Source organism: Anolis carolinensis, chromosome 4 (genome assembly GCF_035594765.1).
Source record: "Anolis carolinensis isolate JA03-04 chromosome 4, rAnoCar3.1.pri, whole genome shotgun sequence".
NCBI lineage: Eukaryota > Metazoa > Chordata > Lepidosauria > Squamata > Dactyloidae > Anolis > Anolis carolinensis.
Genome location: NC_085844.1, coordinates 253,138,033 through 253,158,509, shown reverse-complemented (window position 1 = coordinate 253,158,509; position 20,477 = coordinate 253,138,033). Strand labels below are relative to the sequence as shown.

The 20,477-nt window shown below is 43.1% G+C and overlaps 1 protein-coding gene across 1 annotated transcript; it reads left to right on the top strand.

Annotated features, from left to right (window-relative positions):
• Positions 1 to 5,445: 5,445 nt before the first annotated feature.
• Positions 5,446 to 17,246, top strand: LOC100562249 (four-domain proteases inhibitor). Its single transcript, XM_062979794.1, has 6 exons — positions 5,446 to 6,405; positions 7,776 to 7,939; positions 10,208 to 10,343; positions 13,693 to 14,024; positions 15,313 to 15,474; positions 17,135 to 17,246. The coding sequence occupies exons 2-6, from the start codon at positions 7,864 to 7,866 to the stop codon at positions 17,143 to 17,145; spliced, it is 717 nt and encodes a 238-aa protein (XP_062835864.1). The 5' UTR covers positions 5,446 to 6,405; positions 7,776 to 7,863; the 3' UTR covers positions 17,146 to 17,246.
• Positions 17,247 to 20,477: the final 3,231 nt, after the last annotated feature.

The following is a 20,477-nucleotide window of genomic DNA, read 5'->3' as shown; positions in this document are numbered from 1 at the left end:
CTGGCTAAGGACCTGTTAAGGCCTGGCAAGACTGAAGATACCATCTTATAATTGAAACCTGAAAAAAAGGCATTGGAGAACAGGTGAAGAATTTAATTAACTTTGCCATGAAAAGAGAGGGTCTTCTCTCAGTCCCACCTTCATCTCAATGAGAGGGAAACGGGGCCTCATTTATCATCTATCTATCTATCTATCTATCTATCTATCTATCTATCTATAAATGTAATGTGTGGTTTTACTATGGAGTAAACAACAAAACCACTGAACCAAATCACACCAAATTTGGCCACAAAAGACATCCAGTCTGTCTTTCAAACAAAAAAACCTTGAAAAATAAAGCTCAAATTAGAGAACAAGAAGTCATTTCCCCCTTTAGAAATAATAATAATAATAATAATAATAATAATAATAATAATAATAATAATAATAATCCCCTCCACAGATGCCACCTTGACGTGGTGGGGGGGCTTACCTGCTCCAATAATGACTGAGGGCTGTGCTGGCGGTAGTGTAACTACCGGTAGGTCCAACCAAGCCAGAGAGGCCTCAGCTGAGGAGCAGAACTAAGAGCACCTAACCCATTAGCATTATGGAGAATCAAACCCAAATGAAGTCTATACTGGCTCGGTCGTCGCCCAGGATAAAAAGGACCGCGGTGGATGCTGCTGATTCTGGACATCCATCGACAAGTGGGCTACGGAATCATCAAAACCCAAATGAACAGTCACAGAAGCGGCAGAAATACACAATGCCAGAAAACCGCACAATTATGAAATGCTACTACAAATCTGAACCTCAAAGGCGTGGCTACCAAAAAAGGATGCATCAACTGTGGAAACAAGAGTACCCTGACTCACAGATAACAGAACCCCGACTGGCTGACCAACGAAGATTCATAATCAGAAACAAAGTGTTCAGTGAAGTTGAACTCGAAGAAATCCAGAAAATTTGCAAAGTAAATTACTATCAGACCACAGCACAGACAGCAGCAGAGACTCCAGCAACACTTGGAATGGTGGAACAGATTGAACCAGAAGAAAGAGTGGAGCTTTTGCAAGAATTTGAAGAACCAGCACTTGAAACACCCGTTGAACCACCAGGAACCTTGACAGCAAGACAACAAGAGCTCAAGGATAAGATCGTGGCTCATGCTGCAGCAAATGCGATAAGAAAGCGGCTCCCAACTCTAAAAACAGTGCCCAAGAGACAACTGGCGCCTCTCATGAAAGATGTGAATGCAGCACTCTCCACTGTCCAGATAACATCAATTGAACAAACAAACCAGTATGCCTACAGTGCAGCAGTGATAGTAACAGAAGAGCTTGGGCTCCTACAACCAAGGCAGCCCCAAAGAAAATCGACTGGAAAACCAAAGTGGAAGATCAGGCTAGAGTTGAAAATCAAGAAACTTAGATCAGATGCAAGTAACCTGAAAAATATGAAAGAGAAGAAACTGAAGAATGACAAAATCAAGCAATACCTGATCCGAAAGTACTGGCTAAACACCAGAAAAATTGAAGAAGTTTTGGAAATCGTGAAAGAACAAATTACAGCAACAGCCAGAAAAATTGAAAGGTATGAAGCCAGAATCATCCAGTACAGACAAAATCAACTGTTTCAATCAGACCAAAGACGGTTCTACCAGAGTCTGAACCAAACAACAGACACAGTAACCATAAAACCAGAGAAAACTGCAACAACGAAGTTCTGGAAAGAACTTTGGGAAAACAATAAAAACTACAACAAAAACGCTGGGTGGATAAAGGAGTTTGAAGGAAAATTATCACAGAACAAAATGGAACTGATGGAAATAACAACTGAAATGATCAGCAAACGAGTGCAAAAAGTCAAGAACTGGACATCGCCTGGTAGTGATCAACTTCATGGATTTTGGCTCAAACATCTGATTAGTTTACATGGAAAAATGGCCCAACAATTCAATGAGATGCTGCAGAAAGGAAGTATCAGTGAATGGCTAACAACTGGAAGAACATACCTGACACAAAAGGATCCAGCAAAAGGAGCAGCACCAAGAAACTACAGGCCAATAACGTGTCTGCCCACTATGTTTAAACTACTGACTGGCATCATAGCTGACAGAATTCAAGACTATCTTGAAGAAAAAAACATCTTGCCAGATGAACACAAAGGCAACAAACGGAAAAGCAGGGGCACAAAAGACCAGTTATTGATTGACAAAATGATTCTGGAGAACTGTAAGAGCCGAAAAGCTAATCTTCACATGATGTGGATTGACTACAAAAAGGCCTTTGACTCACTCCCACACAGCTGGATCATCAAGTGCCTGGACGCCATCGGGATTTGTAAAAACATTGGCACCTTCATTGAAAACATGATGGAGCACTGGAAAACTGAACTGTTTGTTGGAAATGAAAGCTATGGACTTGTCAACATCAGAAGAGGAATTTTCCAGGGAGATTCATTGTCCCCTCTGCTTTTCATTATTGCCATGATCCCTCTGTCAACAATCATACAAAAAACAAATCTCGGCTACCAAACATCTTAGAATTCTCACAAAATTTCACATTTGATGTACATGGATGACCTGAAGCTATATGGGAAAACAGAAACTGAAATTCAGTCTCTGACCAACACTGTCTGAATTTTTAGCACTGATATCAACATGGAGTTTGGTTTGGACAAATGTTCGACAGTGGCATTGAAGAAGGGAAAAATAATTGAAAGTGAGGGCATAAATATGCCTAATGGCCAAACAATAAAGTGTCACCAGCCAGAGGCCTATAAATATCTGGGCATATTACAGCTGGACAACGTCAAGCATGAACATGTGAAAACTGTGGTCAGCAAAGAATACACACAAAGGGTCAGAAAAATTCTCAAAAGCAAGCTCAATGGAGGCAACACCATCAAGGCCATAAACACCTGGGCCATAACTGTCATAAGATATACTTCTGGCATCATAAACTGGACACAGATGGAACTGGACAATTTGGACAGAAAAACAAGAAAACTCATGACCATCCATCATTCCCTGCACCCCCGCAGCGATGTTGACCGGCTCTATCTGCCTAGAAGATCAGCGGGCAGAGGACTCTTACAAGTAAAGCAAGCAGTCAAAGAAGAAGAACATGCCCTGGCAGAATATGGAAAGCAAAGTGAAGAACCTGCTTTGATTGAAGTCAAAAATCAGAAACTCTTCAAAGCACAGCAGACAAAAAACCAGTACAAGAAAACCACACTACAAACTAGAGCTGACAACTGGCACAACAAAACATTGCATGGAAAGTTCCTTGACAAAATTGAAGGAAAAGCTTATAAGGAGAAGACCTGGCTCTGTCTCACAAATGGGACCCTGAAGAAGGAGACAGAAGACCTGATCCTTGCAGCCCAGGAGCAAGCCATCAGGACAAATGCAATTAAGGCCAAGATCAAAAAATCAGCTGATGACCCAAAATGCAGACTGTGCAAGGAAAGCGATGAAACCATTGATCATATCCTCAGCTGCTGTAAGAAAATTGCACAGACAGACTACAAACAGAGGCACAACTATGTGGCCCAAATGATTCATTGGAACTTATGCCTCAAGTACCACAGTAAAGAACTGGTGGGATCACAAACATGCAAAAGTATTGGAAAATGAGCACGCAAAGATACTGTGGGACTTCCGAATCCAGACTGACAAAGTTCTGGAACACAACACACCAGACATCACAGTTGTGGAAAAGAAAAAGATTTGGATCATTGATGTCGCCATCCCAGGTGACAGTCGCATTGACGAAAAACAACAGGAAAAACTCAGCCGCTATCAGGACCTCAAGACTGAACTTCAAAGACTCTGGCAGAAACCAGTGCAGGTGGTCCCGGTGGTGATGGGCACACTGGGTGCCGTGCCGAAAGATCTCAGCCGGCATTTGGAAACAATAGACATTGACAAAATTACGATCGGCCAACTGCAAAAGGCCACCCTGCTGGGATCTGCACGCATCATCCGAAAATACATCACACAGTCCTAGACACTTGGGAGGTGTTCGACTTGTGATTTTGTGAGACGAAACCCGGCATGTCTATCTTGTTTGCTGTGTCATACAACGTCGTTGTGTCAATAATAATAATAATAATAATAATAATAATAATAATAATAATAACTTTATTTATACCCCGCCACCATCTCCCTGCGGGGACTCGGGGCAGCTTACATGGGGCAGAGGCCCAAACAATGTAGGACAAAACATAGGCAACATAATACAAATCACACTATAAAAAGATAAAACAGTAATACAATATATCAATTAAAACAAAAATACAGGATAAAAAATTGCATTTAAAACATATAAATGGTAAAATTGTAAATGGCTCAGAAAGATAGGGCCCTTTAGGCCCCGGCCACTTCATATCCTAGCAACTCCCTCAGCCAAAATGGCACCCAGGGCACAGGCAGAATGCACTTAGGTCTCATCCAAACTGCCTATAAAATACAGATTATCTGATTTGAACTGGATTATAGGGCAGTGTAGACTCAAGGCCCTTCCACACAGCTATATAACCCAGAATGCCAAGGCACATAATCCACAGTATCTGCTTTGAACTGTATTATCTGGATTCAACACTGCCATATTCAACACTGCCAGTTCAGTGTGGATCTTATACAGTTGTGTAGAACGGGCCTCATATTATCCAGTTCTAAGCAGATGATATCGGATTATAAATATAATATATAATAATTACTGTGGTATAATAATACAGAACAATATAATCTCTAAAATCAGGACAGTAAATAAAGAGCAACACTCTGAAAACAGGGAAATTCCAGAAAGCAAACAATTAGGGCCAGCTAACAGCTCCCAACATAGGAATCCTCCAGGCAGGAAGCAGCCAGGCTTTGAAACTCAAGGCCATTACATGCTAATTAAGGTGACTAATTGCAGCATTCATACTTGATGCGCTTAGACTATTCATTGCCATTCAACCTGGCCAACCAAGGATTCCACAAGATAGAAAGCGTCCAGGCTTGCAAGCAGCAAGGCTATTCAGTGCTGTTCAACCTGACCAACCAAGATTTCCCCTAGATAGAAAACCCTCAGGTTTTGAAGCCACGAGGCTACTCCGTCCCATTCAACCTGCCCAGGGAAGGATGCCCCTATATAGAAAGCGTCCAGGCTTTGAAGCAGCGACGCTATTCAGTGCAATTCAAATTGGCCAAAAAACTATTCCCCTAGAACACAAGTGCCCAGTCTTCCAAGCAGCAAGCCTATTCCATTGTATTCTAGCTCACCAAACAAGGATTCGCATAAGAAGAAAATGGCCAGGCTTTGAGGCTGAAAGGCTATTCACTGCTATTCCACTTGGTCAACAAATGATTTCCATAAGCCACAGCAACGTGTGGCTGGGCATAACTAGAATTTTATATAATTCATATTGGGATTTGTGTGTGTGTGTGTGTGTGTGTGGGGGGGGGGGGGGGGGGACAATGGCTCAGGACTTCCATCAGCTCAAATGATTCCATGGCATTGACTCATGGCATGCAGTCTTGAATGACCTGCCAAAGGATGATCAGGGAACACTGTGTTTCAGGGCATTTGGTACATGAGAAATCTAGGAGGAAATCTCTTCCTTCTGCCTGAACTTTTGCATGGGTATGAACTGGAATGAAACGTTCCCTTTTTATGCTTGCATGATTTTGTTTGGTTTTTATATCCTTATTAGTTTATGTACTTGGTGATCCCTGAGTTAAATATTTGGTAATCTGTAACACAATTTATGTTAAAAAGTCATTGTTTTGAGATTTTATGAATGGCCTCATTAAGAAAATGCATAAAGATGTGGGTGGACTATAACTCATGCCAGGTTAACCACTCAAACAGAACAAACAGTCACATACATACATACATACATACATACTTTCACTTTTGTTATAGATATAGATATTAGGGGTGTGCAAATCTTCGTTTTTAAATCGTAAGTCGTATCTAATTTGTAAGTTTTGTATATATGAAGAAATATTAAGAAACAGAGGTGTGGGGCATGGGGTGGGGGCGCCCACACAAAAACTTAAGAATAAAAACTTACGCAATACTTTTTTGTTTGAATTCTGTAATGCTCAGAAGTTAGTTTTGTTTTCAGCACAAGCAAGGCAAAGCCAAAAAGCTGCAATTCCTCTTTAAATTAAGGAGATAGGTTTCATCTCACCATGAGGAGAGGAAAGCAGCAGGTGGGATGAGATGAGCGAGCTGGGAAAGAGCATGAGAGAGCACAGAATTCAGAAGGCCCTGTCCTAAACTACGTTTCCCATAATTCTGCTCAGAATCAGAAAGCCCCAATCAGAAGAAGGAAGAGATTTGTCCCTCTTTCCTAGCAGCAGCTAGCCAGAGTTCCAATACATTGTTGAATCTGAAAAGAGGAGGACTGACTGATACTTCAATACTAGTAAGTATTAAGTAAATCTGTGCTGTGCTGGGAAGAAATCCCTTAATTGAAGTTCTGTTGGTTAAAGACATTCAATGAGACAATTTTTTTTAAAAAGTCCCCCAAATCAGTAGAATATTTCTGAAACTTGGGGGGAATGTTCCCCTGTTATCTTGTGTCATTGTATAGAAAATTCAAGGAGATAGCTCTTGTAGCTTTGTTATTTGTAAATGCTTTGAAAATTCCCCAAAATCTGTGGATAAGTGAAACTTTCTAAAACTTGGTGGGCTAACAGTGGTAAATGTGTTCTATAAGTGTAGCAAATTTCATGCCAATAGTTCTAACTATGAAGGAGAAAGGGGCTTCCCCATTGGCACAATTACTTAATGAAAAGTAACAAAAAAGTAGTTAACTCGTTAGAGTTACGATATAGACCCCGTTCAATTTCAGAAACACTTTAGAAATGATTTCCCCCCATCCACTAATTTCATAATGAATACAGTAGAGTCTTACTTATCCAACATTCGCTTACCCAACATTCTGGATTATCCAACGCAGCCTGCCCCCCGCCTTGATCCATAGCTGTTTCTTTAGGCAGCAAGGATTGAACTTTTTATGGATTTAATTTCTGACAATGTTGCTACTGTAAGTTCATTTTATGCAATTCTATCTTTATTTGTAGTCAATTTGTTAGTCAATGTTTTTTTAGACAATGTTTTCAATACATTGCGATATTTTGGTGCTAAATTCATAAATACAGTAATTACAACATAACGTTACTGTCTTTTGGACTATTTTTTCTTTCTATTTGTTGTAAATCATGATGTTTCTGGTGCTTAATTTGTAAAATCACAACGTAACTTGACGTTTAATAGGCTTTTCCTTAATTCCTCCTTATTATCCAACATTTTCACTTATCCAACATTCTGCCGGCTCGTTTATGTTGGATAAGTGAGACTCTACTGTATTGAAATATTTTTTTCATTGATTATACAGACCTAATAGACATTGACTGCTGCAGAAGCCTTTATGGGCTGGCAAGCGATGCAGAGATATGTGTTAAATCACAAAATAGTACTGTGGGAAAGTTCTAAGCAGAGTTCGCCCTGGTTAGTAGCAGGTAGCAGACAGTCCAAACAGAAGCCCCTTCCTCAAGCTGATAAGTTGACAGGGAATCCAAAAGCCCTGACACACAGGAGGTGACCTTGGCCCTTTTTTGCAAATGCTGAACGCTAGAACTTTTCAGAACATGGAACATGGAGCCTTCCCTGAATTTGTTACTCTGGACAGGCCCCACCATAAGTGGTGACATCTACTGGTTGTCTTAGCAGTGTTTCTCAGCCATGAAAGTCATTACACAAGGCAGTCTTTGTGCTTTGTTCTCTTCTCAGCGTCCAGGGCTAGGGCTGCCCAAATTCCTCTAGAAGGGAAGATAAAAGAAGTGGGCAGAGCTGTAGCTTCACTTGGAACTGACTCGCCATGAGGTCTTCTGGTCTCCTTGTCCTTCTTGCTCTCCTGACCCTCTCTGCCTTGATGCCTGCTGCTTCCAGGAAAGGTGAGTGGTACCTGGACAGAGATGACCCTCAGAAGCATATCTGACTCCATTCCAGATAAGGCATTCTTTCAAATACGAGGGCTGAATGAAAAGTAATGCCTCCACCTTCGTAACTCCTCAACAGATGGCAGTCCTGGTCTGCGGCAGGTATTGCCTTGTTCAGTAGACTCTCCTCTACAGTTCCATTTGGTGGGAACCCTTAGCATTGAACGGTTGTGTTGTTGAAGTGCGAAGTATGGAACCCTGCGCAGACGGTCGGTCAATGCTGTTGGGATTCATCCTGGACTACTCAAGTCTAAATGTAGTCAGATAGATGATAGAGTTAGATTGAGGGAATCCTTTCCCTGTTTCCAAAGCATGCTTAGATAGGATTCACCATTGTTTACTGCTTCCCATCCTATCTAGGTCAGCCCACCCTTTGATGTTCCTAGAAATGTGACCTTTCCTAGGGCTTTGACATAACTTCTCCAATTTGGTCCTTTGGAATGTTTATGACCCTAGAGAAGAAGTGACCCACGAAGCTGACCGCCATTCCAGCTTCCTGCTTTGTTCCAGAGAGGACGCACCTCTGTCCTCTATTAGTCAAGATGTAGTTATCTATAGAGCTTTGTTATTTTAATCCGTCTATGTGTATTAGATCAGGATAGACTAGCTAGATAGGTCCTAACCTTTTCTATCAGTCAATAGATTTCTTTTTACCTCAATAAATGCTTTTAAACTTTAAAGCTAACTTTGCATCCCTTTTGCCTTCCTGATGATGCAGAGGCCTTCCAAACTCACACTCGTATAAGTCTCACGCTGCTGCAATTCTTTACTCTGCTATTTTAATGAGAATTTACCTCATAAAGAGGGTGATTAGAGCTTAACGGCTCTTCCATTCCCAACAAATGCAACTTAAGCAACGTGCAGTCATTCAATTCTTGACGGCAGAAGGTGTCACCCCAAAGGAGATTCCTCAGAGAATGCAAGCTGTTTATGGAGATTGTGTTGATGTGAGTCCTGTGCTTCGTTGGGTGAGTAAGTTTAAAGGTGCTGAGGTGGAAACATCTGACTAGCGTGACAAACAAAGAGTTGGACGTCCTGTGACAGCAACCACCGAGTTTCACAAGCGAAAGGTTGACAGATTGATTCAGGATGATCGTCGTATCACTCAGAGAGAAAATTCAAGCATAATCAGCATTTCACAAGAACATGTGGGTCACATTCTTGCTTTGCTTGGCTATCGGAAGATCTGTGCACGATGGGTCCTGTGAGATGCTGGTTGTGGAAACAGAGTGTCGACCTCTTCCGTGACGGCTTCAGAAAACTTGTTCATTGTTGGCAGAAATGTATCCAATTGCCTGGTGATTGTGTGGAAAAGTGAATAGTGGTAGTTAAAGAGCACATTCTAAGGATTATTTCTGCATTTGATTTATTAAAATACTCTCATCCAAACCCAAGTAACGAAGGTGGAGGCATTACTTTTCATTCTACCCTCGTAGTTGTATGCCTTGAGCAGGCTTCTGTAATCCAAAGTGTCAAATCCATTCAGGTATAGAGATCAGACCAGAGCATGGTTGAAACGAAAGGTCATTGTGGGAGATTGCTGACCCAGGAGTGTTTAGAGGGCCAGGTCAAGAAGTCCCACTGGCCATCTCCCGGGCAAGGGTAGTAGCCCCTCTGCTTTCTTCCAGAGCAATCCTGTTCTCTGGTGTTATGTTACTGCCAGCATCCTGACACAGAAGCTGAAGGGGCCCAATGCATCTAGGTAAATGAAGGAAACATAGTGGATGGGGAGCGATTGATGGGGAGGAGGTCAACCAGCAGTGGGGTGGACTCAGCATTTTGGGGCAGCAATGCTTTGCCTGCCTTGTGAGACCAAGCCTTTTAAAGTGGGCACCCCCACTTTCTTAGCATCTTCCTACAGAATTATGGGTAATGTAGTTTGGGAAGGTGAGCACTTCTCTAGCTGAGAATTGCAAAGGCCCTGCCCTAAACTACATTTCCCAGGATTTTGCAAGAGGCAGAAGACACCAAGAAAGTCGGTGTGCCCACTTTAAACGTTGGCCTGATGAACACCCAAAGTCCATTTTGACAGGGTCCCAGTGGGTGTGGAAGAGAAATGAGACCAAGCCAAAGGGTTATGCTTTGCAGGGGACAAACACTAAGAGGTAATGCAAGCTCCTGCCCACACTGGAAATGCTGGACTTTCTGGGCTTCAGCTGTGTACGTATGTGAGTGTTTGTGTGTGTGGTATCCTATCACTTTTGTGTTTGTCATGTCTTCCAGCAAAGCCTGGGCAATGCCCAACTCCACTTTCGGGCAAATGTAAAGAAAACATAGATTTGTGCACGAAAGACGATGACTGCCCCAAGACTGAGAAGTGTTGCCGATGGAAATGTATAAGGGAATGCGTGAAGCTTCTCTAGGGTGAGTCCATTTCCCTTATGACAGGGACTCTGGATGGCCAACATGGTTTCCATCATGGTTGGGAAGATAGAAATAGCAAAGATGGTGTGTCTCTCCACCTTCCTTCTTCCTCCTGCCTTTGATCCCTTTTTCTCTTCACAGTCTAACCTTGAAGGAGGCCTGGATCCATGAATAGCAACCACCAGAGAAGTCAATGTGTTGTCGAAGGCTTTCATGGCCGGGATCACAGGGTTGTTGTATGTCTTTCGGTCTGTGTGGCCATGTTCCAGAAGCATTCTCTCCTGACGTTTCGCCCACATCTATGGCAGGCATCCTCAGAGGTTGTGAGGTACCTCTGAGGATGCCTGCCATAGATGTGGGTGAAACGTCAGGAGAGAATGCTTCTGGAACATGGCCACACAGCCCGAAAGACATACAACAACCCCACCAGAGAAGTCTCTTCTGGCCATCTCTCGTGCTCCATCAAAGTCCAAATCCTGCTCAAAGTCCACTTGACCCATTGACAATTCTGCTTTCCTAGCACCCCTCCATCCCTTGACAATAAAAGCACCAATCCCCTGCACCTCAAGAGTCCGCACTCATTTTTGGTTGGTGGTCCTCTTTTAAATGTGGCTCATTGGAGCAAACCTGGACTTCTTTTTGCTCTGAATTCCCTGCTTCCTCCTTGAATTCCCCTCTGCCTTTTCCCATTTGGCTCATACATTTCTCACTGCTAGAGAGGGGCTTCACATGGCTTCCTTATAGGTACAAAGATGGTAGGGATTTCAGGTTTGGCTCTGGTTTGGGAAATTTTGGAATTTGTAAAAATTCGGTGATTTATAGATAGGAAGCGCCAAAATGAAACACAGGAAGGACCCCTCCGAAGCATTAACAAATACAAACATAAGGCCTGGAGCTTTTGGAGAACTTCGGAAAAGATTTGTTGATCAGACTTTTTTTTCCCCAATGTAACATACTCCCTCGTCCAGGAGTGAGAGGGGGTAGGAGAGGCGCATGGAGGTTGACGTGATTGACAAGGGCAGCTGCATGCTGGTTTTTCCCTTGTTAGCCAATCAGAAGAAGAAAGGTAATAATAATAATAATAATAATAATAATAATAATAATAATAATAATAATAATAATAATACAATAAGAACCCAAAATGCAGACTGTGCAAGGAAGCTGATGAAACCATTGATCATATCCTCAGCTGCTGTAAGAAAATCACACAGACTGACTACAAACAGAGGCACAACTATGTGGCCCAAATGATTCATTGGAACTTGCCGTGCCAAAAGATCTCAGATGGCATTTGGAAACAATAAACATTGACAAAATCACGATCTGCCAACTGCAAAAGGCCACCTTACTGGGATCTGCGCGCATCATCCAAAAATACATCACAGAGTCCTAAACGCTTGGGAAGTGTTCGACTTGTAATTTTGTAATATGAAATCCAGCATTTACATCTTGTTTTCTATGTCTAACTATGTTTTTATATTAATAATAATAATAATAACAGGAAAAACTCAGCCGCTATCAGGACCTCAAGATTGAACTTCAAAGACTCTGGCAGAAACCAGTGCAGGTGGTCCCGGTGGTGATGGGCACACTGGGTGCCGTGCCAAGAGACCTCAGCCGGCATTTGGAAACAATAGACATTGACAAAATTACGATCTGCCAACTGCAAAAGGCCACCCTTCTGGGATCTGCACGCATCATCCGAAAATACATCACACAGTCCTAGACACTTGGGAAGTGTTCGACTTGTGGTTTTGTGAAACGAAATCCAGCATATCTATCTTGTTTGCTGTGTCATACAACGTCGTTGTGTCAATAATAATAATAATAATAATAATAATAATAATAATAATAATAATAATAATAATTTTAGCCTGGCCATTTTTTCAAGCAAGCAATCTCTCCATGGGGGCGATGGGGCTGAGTGCAGCCACACATGCTGCATTGCATGTTCTTCCTCAGCCAATCTCAGGGGCCTCCGGTGGCCTAGGGGATAAAAGCTTTGTGACTTGAAGGTTGGGTTGGTGACCTGAAGGCTGCCAGGTTCGAATCCCACCCAGGGAGAGCGCGGATGAGCTCCCTCTATCAGCTCCAGCTCCATGCGGGGACATGAGAGAAGCCTCCCACAAGGATGGTAAAACATCAAAACACCAGGCGTCCCCTGGGCAACGTCCTTGCAGATGGCCAATTCTCTCACTCCAGAAGCAACTCAAGTTGCTCCTCACAAGAAAAAAAAAAGGCTTGGCTTCCTCTCCATTGTCCTCCTGTGCTGTGAAGTTGTTTTGGACCTCAGGTCCCAGAAATCCCTGCTGCTAGCATTAGCCTGAACAAAGGATGCCCCCAGGCAAGAGACTGAACAAAGGATGCTCCAGGCAAGAGACAAAAACCTTTCCAATGCTAATTAGGGTGATTAACTGAAACAATAATGCTGACTTCCCAGTGACAAAGGACTCTTGCCACACCCTGGACTCTACACAGATATATATTCTTTCCTTTCCTTACTTAGTTTATCCATGCCCCACAACCTCTGAGGATGCCTGCCATAGATGTGGGCGAAACGTCAGGAGAGAATACTTCTGGAACATGGCCACACAAACGGAAAGACATACAACAACCCTGTGATCCCGGCCATGAAAGCCTTCGACAACACATTATAAACATAATACCAACGATTTTGACAGTTTTCAGGTTTATATCTACTTTGATTAAAATGAGAAGCAGCAAGTGATGCGTATTTGAGGTTGAATCTATTGGATGAAACCTCAACGTCCATTCCTCATTCTCACCCATCTGGTCCATTCCAAATGCTTTTTGAGGGCTGTTTCTTCCATGCATTACCCAATGCAGCCCTGTTTCCAGGTGTTTCCTCACTTGCTTTGCAGTTATGCAGCATGTTTGGCAATGGCTCCTCCAACACGCAAGATCGGCTCTTGGCTCATTGAGAGCTGGAGCTTCCACTCTGAAGCAACAATCTCATCCTCATTGTTTGGGGAAAGATGAGGGAGAACACCTTGTCCTTCTATTCCCAGTCGAGCTACCCTGGACTGGATTCCAGTCAGTGTGGCTGAATATGTGTATGAACATGCTTTCCCATCCATTTCGACAAGTGAGCAATTGAAGGATGCCAACCCTTCAAATAATAGAGAAGAAAGAGGATGAGCTCCCAATACAACCATTTCTCTTGCCGTCTCTTTAATCCACAAAGGAGCAAATCTTGAAGGACCAATTTCCCTGGCAAGGTGCCTAGATGTATTTTTATAAACTTCTAGCAGACTCCATCCATCCTTGCACCGGATTTTAGCTGTATTTATACTACACCTTTTTGAATGCTCTTGCTGATGTAGCTCCTTTGTTTTCCTCCTTTACATGTTTCTTAACCTGCACAATCCCCAGCCGAGCACTTCAGGAGTAGAGTTGGGTAAGGTGCTTGCACTGAGTTTCCTGGAGCCCAACCGATACCGTAGAGTCTTGTGTCAAGAGAAAGCATCTTCCATTGGGAAATCCACCTTGAGCAACCACTGCCCAACCTCTCTCTCTGCTGGGTTTATAAGATCCCTGCCCGACTCAAGGGCGATGCTTGCTTCCCAAAAGAGCACCATGGGGTCCAGACTTGTCCTTGTGTGTCTTCTTTTCTTCTGGGCTGGTTTGTCTTATGCTAACAAGAATGAGAAGAGAGGTGAGTCAGGGAACTCGGCCAAGGTCCAGGGAGGGAGGGAGGGACCCATCTGGTGAGCTGGACTTGGCTGGAGAAATGGACATGGGCATGGGATCCTACCAAGAGGCTGTTCTGCTTCTTCTTCTGCCCTTAGCTTTTGCCTGCTTCTCTTCACCATTTCTTTTGAGGATGAATGTCATGCTGTGACAGTTAATGCATGAAAGTCTTCTCCTTTGGGAGAAACCAAAGTCTGAGATGAGAAATAGAAAAAAGAAGTTTTTTTTTATCTAACCCAGGAGATGGTTGAGGACTTCTCTGTCAGGAGCCAAGAGAGACTCTGGTCCAAGTGTTACCTTTAAGCACTGCTCCCAGGCTCTGGGAATCTCTCCACCAGAGGTTGGAGCAGCTCTTCTCCTTTTTATTGACCATTTTATTGTTGAAAGTGGTTTTTAAACAATTGCCCAGCATTCACAGCTGCTAGAATTTCTCCATGACCCATGTGTGGAATGACTGTCCTGAAAACAATTTCCGATGCCTGGAAGTGTTCTGGAGCTATAGATCTGCCTTAAGGCTCTCTTGTTCTTTGGATCCCTAGCTAACAAAAGGGACCATCTCTTTTTGTATTATTTGACATCTTGGAATAATTTATTTATTTATTTATTTCCTTCCTTCCTTCCTTCCTTCCTTCCTTCCTTCCTTCCTTCCTTCCTTCCTTCCTTCCTTCCTTCCTTCTTTCTTTCTTTCTTTCTTTCGACAAATTAATACAAAAACTTTTTACAAATGTACAAACAAACCGAAAACAAAGTTAAAAAATACTTTTTCTAGAATGAAAGAAAACATATGACTACTACATTCTAGACATCAAAAAGTATTAACTACATACAGTCTACATTATCTAATCTAAGGGTTTTATACTCTGCCTGTATCTTGTATGATGTATATATACTGAATGTTTCATTATGTGTACACCGCTTTGAGTCCCACACGGGAGATAGAAAGGTATATAAATAAAGTGTTGTTGTTGTTGTTGTTGTTGTTGTTGTTGTTGCCTGATGGTTACATCTCTCAAATTTCTACACCCATTAAATGAAAAAGAACCATGGCTACATTCTTTCCCCAAATAATAACACTCTTCTAGTCCAAAAAAAGTGACAGAGGTCTGCCTCATCATTGCAAGGCATCGGAAAATTTTCAGCACCAAGTTAAAACTTGGCTTTTTATTTGTGTCTCCAGATCAAACATATTTGATCCAGGCTGCACAGGTTCTGTGGCAAAATTATAGAGATGTTGTCTCCTTCCTTCCTTCTAGATTTCTGCATCCTTCCCTCTGAAACAGGAGTCTGCAAAATGTACATTCCTCGGTTCTTCTTTAATCCAACCACAAAGAAGTGTGAGAAATTCATTTATGGTGGATGTGGAGGAAATAAGAACAACTTCAAGACCGAGAAGGAGTGTCTCCGGGCCTGCTCAGGTAGGTCGTGAGGGGAAGAAGGCAAAGTGCTGGTCTTGACCTACAAAACCCTATCTGGTTCTGATCCAGGCTATTTGAAGGACCATATCTCTTTCTATGAACCTGGGACACATCTCCCGCTCTACTTCTGCATACTGAATCTAGATAAAAGGAATAAATAACCTGGTAGACATCTACGATCAACTGGGAAGGGCCTTCTCTCTGTCCCGTAATGTCCCGCTCAAGTGTATTTGGTGAGAACAAGAGAGAAAGTGCCTTTTTGATAACTGCTCCCAGACTGTGGTGTGTGTGTTTAAGATGCATTTTTAATTGTATTTATTCTAATTCAACCTTTTTAAACCTAAACCACATAGTACTATGTTGTTGTTGTTGTTGTTGTTGTTGTTGTTGTTGTTGTCTTCACTTTGTTTTAAATGGTGACCGAAGTGTGTGGCCGTAAGCTGTCTTGAGTCCTCCCGGGCGGAAAGGCCAGGGAATAAATAAAGTAAATAAAAATAATAATGGTCCAGTGTGGGCTTGATGGGTGGAGAATGGGATTTGTTGGACACAGGAGGAAATGTTTGAATCAAATATAGGGTGCATCTAGGCTCTAGAATTAATGTGGTTTGCCAGCACATTGACTATCATGGCTCAATGCTGTGGAATCCAGGGAGATGTAGTTTCACAAGGTCTTTAGCTTTTTCTGCCAAAGGGTGTTGCAATTTCATCAAACTACAGCTCCCAGGATAATAAATAAATAATACTTTATTTATAGACCACCTTCTCTCCCCAAGAGGATCCCATAGCATTGAGCTACAGGGCTCAAAGTAGGGCCAAACTGCATTAATTCTACAGTGTATGTAGAAGCATCCATAGGTAGACATTTATCCAGATGTTGCTTCTCATTTGATTCTTATTCAAATGGTCATTGAAAGGATACACAAGTTCATGTCGAACTGAGAGGAAGGAGGCAATGGAGTTGTCCTACAGCTTGTTTGGACTAGTTTGTCAAGGAGAAGGGCAGGAGAGAGGAGCCCTTTTCAGATCCAACCAAGAATTGTATCTTAGGTGAACATCTTCTCCTGCTCTTTTGAAAGTCAAGAATGAGGGCTCCCACATCAATATGAACCTTGTGCCCCATGTGATTAAACTGCAGAGTATGGGGGGAAATCACCACACCTTTAAGCCATGAACCTTCAGAAGATGATAGGGCTTCACCAGGGTTGGAGGAAGACTTTGAGTCCACTATAGATAGACATTCATGCAGATGTTGCTTCTCACTTGGACCTGTTCATATGTTCATAGCCAAGACCAGAAGAGGTTCAGGTGAAAGTGAGGGGCAGAAGGCAATGGGATGGTCCTATGGCTCATTTGGACTAGTTTGGCAGGGAGAATGGTTGGAGGAGGAACCCCTTTTCAGTTACACTTTGCTATTTAGACACCTATTGCTTCCCCCTATCTTTCTTTCTTTGTGGGTTTCAGTCAAGGAAAAAGGAAACAGGAACCAATCAAGACCAAGGAGGAAGCGGAGGGTGGAGTTAGGAGCTGGATTGGGTTAGGGGAAAGGTCTATGACATCTAAACTACAGATTTCCATCATTTTGGGGGAGATAAAAAGAGCAAACATTGTGTATCTCTTCACCTTTCCTTCTCCAATTTCTGACCCCATTTTGTTTTCACAGGACCACTTTAAAGGAGGCTGGGATCCATGGACAGCAATCACTCAAGACCTCTGACCAGAGTCCAAATCCCACTCTGCACCATCTACACTTGCTCTGTTGATGCGGGTTCCAGTTTTGCTTTGCTAAGATGCTATCCTTGACAATAAATGCATCAATAATACCCTAAGAGTTGGAACTACTTTCTGGCTTGGAGCAGGGGGCGGGTGGGGTGTCTTCTTTTCCTGATGGTCTCCAAGGTCTCTTTCTTTTGGAAGTTCTCGTCACCATTGATTTGGAAAGCCATATACACATGCATTGCTCTAAGAAATTATTAAATGACTTTCCTGATAAGGCATGGGAAACCACATTTGATGGATAGGGATAGGCCAAGAGCTGTGCTGTCTTTAGAGGGAACTTTAAAGGGAACTTTCTCTGCCCCATAACTGTAGGAGAAATGAGAAGACCAGGTCTGGGCACAGAAATGCTGCCAATGGGGATGTATAAGGGCCTGCTTTGATCTGTCATGGGCAAGTTTAATTCCACTCTATTTTGCTTTAGCCAAACCGCACCTGGAATAACCCTGTGTGTACAGTTTTGGGCCCCACAATTCAAGAAGGAGATGGACAAGATGGAAGGTGTCCAGAGAAGGGCGACCACAATGATCAAAATTTGGAAGCAAGGTATATTTAGCTTAGAGAAGAGGGAGGTTAAGAGGGGACGTGGGAGCCATGTCTAAATATTGGGAAAGATATCTATTTGAGGAAGTGGCAAGGTTGTTTTCTGCTGGTCTTGGGACACACTGGAGCTCTGGTTTCAAAATATAGGAAAAGAGATTCTACCTAAAGATTAGGAAGAAATTCCTGATGGTAAGAGTGGAATATGCTGCTGCCTGGGAGTTCAGTGCAGGCTCCTTTTCTGGAGTGTTTTAAGCAGAATGGGGATGCTTTGATGGGGATGCTTTGATTGTGCCTTTTCTGCCTGGAAGAAAGCAGTTGGACTGGATGGCTCCTGTAGTCTCTTCCAACTTTAGGATTTTTGTTGATGCTGGGTGATATTGCTGTTTTCAGAATCTCAGGATCCCAAAATGGATCCCAAAATGGACCCCAACAACTATGTCCCCAAGAGACATGGAGCCCATGTGTGACCTTTTCCCCAGAAACCCACTCTTTGGTGATCTCCAGCCTGAAACCACCAATCTGCATAAAGTCCATGCACGAACATCAGGACAAATCTCATAATCCCTTCACAGTAGCTCTGTGTATTTAACAACAAATCCAATCTGAAATGTCATGGAAATTACCCAACACCTGGCCAGATTTCCTTCTGCGAACCCATTTTCACACCATGCCACAACTTCTGCCACCCATTGTTTAGCCAGCCATAGACCACTTTCTTACCCAAAGCGAATAGAAATGGAGTTATTAGCATCCATTACCCAAGACTCTACCCCCACATTCCTTTCTTCTTTACACACACCAAACGGGGACCAAGAAACATCCACAAGACTTAAACCGAGCAATGAAAGTTTATTAAAATCCCCACCAGACCAAGAAGCCAACCAAATGCAGCTTGAAATGGAGTGCCTGAGCCAACCAGTCGGGCCTAATCCGTACTTAGGGTGATATGGAATTTAGACCACAATAAGATGAAGGCCTGGCCTGGCAAGCATTCCTAACCAAAATTAATAACCGAAGTTCCAAATTAAAGACTCATCAGACATGAAGGCAAAGGATAGAGGCTTTCTTTAATGCATTCTGGCCAAGGCTGGGCTGTGGCATAGCTGGTTAGTAGCCAGCTGCAATAAATCACTACTGACCAAGAGGTCATGAATTCGAAGCCAGCCCGGGTCGGATTGAGTGCCCGACCATTAAATAGCCTAGCTCGTTGTTTACCTAAGCAACCCAAAAGACAGTTGCATCTGTCAAGTAGGAAAATTCAGGGACCGTTTTATGCAGGGAGGCTATTTAACTAATTTACGTCACCATAAAAACTCCAGCAGTGTGAGTGTGGAAGAATGAGGAAGTACTCCATCAAAGACTCAGTGTCACAGTGTCACAGTTTCCCCCTGTGACCGGAATCTAGTATACCCTCATGAAGCTGGAAGCTGGAAAATGTTAAATTGCCTCTGTGCATTTGTCTCTGTATGTTGTATGTCTAATGGCATTGAATGTTTGCTATGTATATGTACATTGTGATCCACCCTGAGTCTCTTTCAGGGAGACAGTGGATTTCAGTAAGGCCTTCGACAAAGTCCCCCACGACCTTCTGGCAAACAAACTAGTAAAATGTGGGCTAGACAAAACTACGGTTAGGTGGATCTGTAATTGGCTAAGCGAACGAACCCAAAGGGTGATTCTCACCAATGCGTCGTCCTCATCATGGAAAGAAGTGACAAGTGGAGTGCCGCAGGGCTCCGTCCTGGGCCCGGTTCTGTTCAACATCTTTATTAACGACTTAGACGAAGGGTTAGAAGGCACGATCATCAAGTTTGCAGACGACACAAAACTGGGAGGGATAGCTAACACTCCAGAAGACAGGAGCAGAATTCAAAACGATCTTGACAGACTAGAGAGATGGGCCGAAACTAACAAAATGAAGTTCAACAGGGACAAATGCAAGATACTTCACTTCGGCAGAAAAAATGGAAATCAAAGATACAGAATGGGGGACGATGCCTGGCTTGACAGCAGTGTGTGCGAAAAAGACCTTGGAGTCCTCGTGGACAACAAATTAAACATGAGCCAACAATGTGATGCAGCAGTTAAAAAAGCCAATGGGATTCTGGCCTGCATCAATAGGGGAAGAGCGTCTAGATCCAGGGAAGTCCTGCTCCCCCTTATTCTATTCTGCCTTGATCAGACCACACCTGGAATCACACTGTGTCCAATTCTGGGCACCACAGTTGAAGGGAGATGTTGACAAGCTGGAAAGCGTCCAGAGGAGGGCAACTAAAATGATCAAAGGTCTGGAGAACAAGCCCTATGAGGAGCGGCTTAAAGAGCTGGGCATGTTTAGCCTGCAGAAGAGAAGGCTGAGAGGAGACATGATGAGAGCCATGTACAAATATGTGAAGGGAAGTCATAGGGAGGAGGGAGCAAGCTTGTTTTCTGCTGCCCTGCAGACTAGGACATGGAACAATGGCTTCAAACTACAGGAAAGGAGATTCCACCTGAACATCAGGAAGAACTTCCTCACTGTGAGAAGGGCTGTTCGGCAGTGGAACTCTCTGCCCTGGACTGTGGTGGAGGATCCTTCTTTGGAGGCTTTTAAACAGAGGCTGGATGGCCATCTGTCGGGGGTGCTTTGAATGTGATTTCCTGCTTCTTAGCAGGGGGTTGGACTGGATGGCCCATGAGGTCTCTTC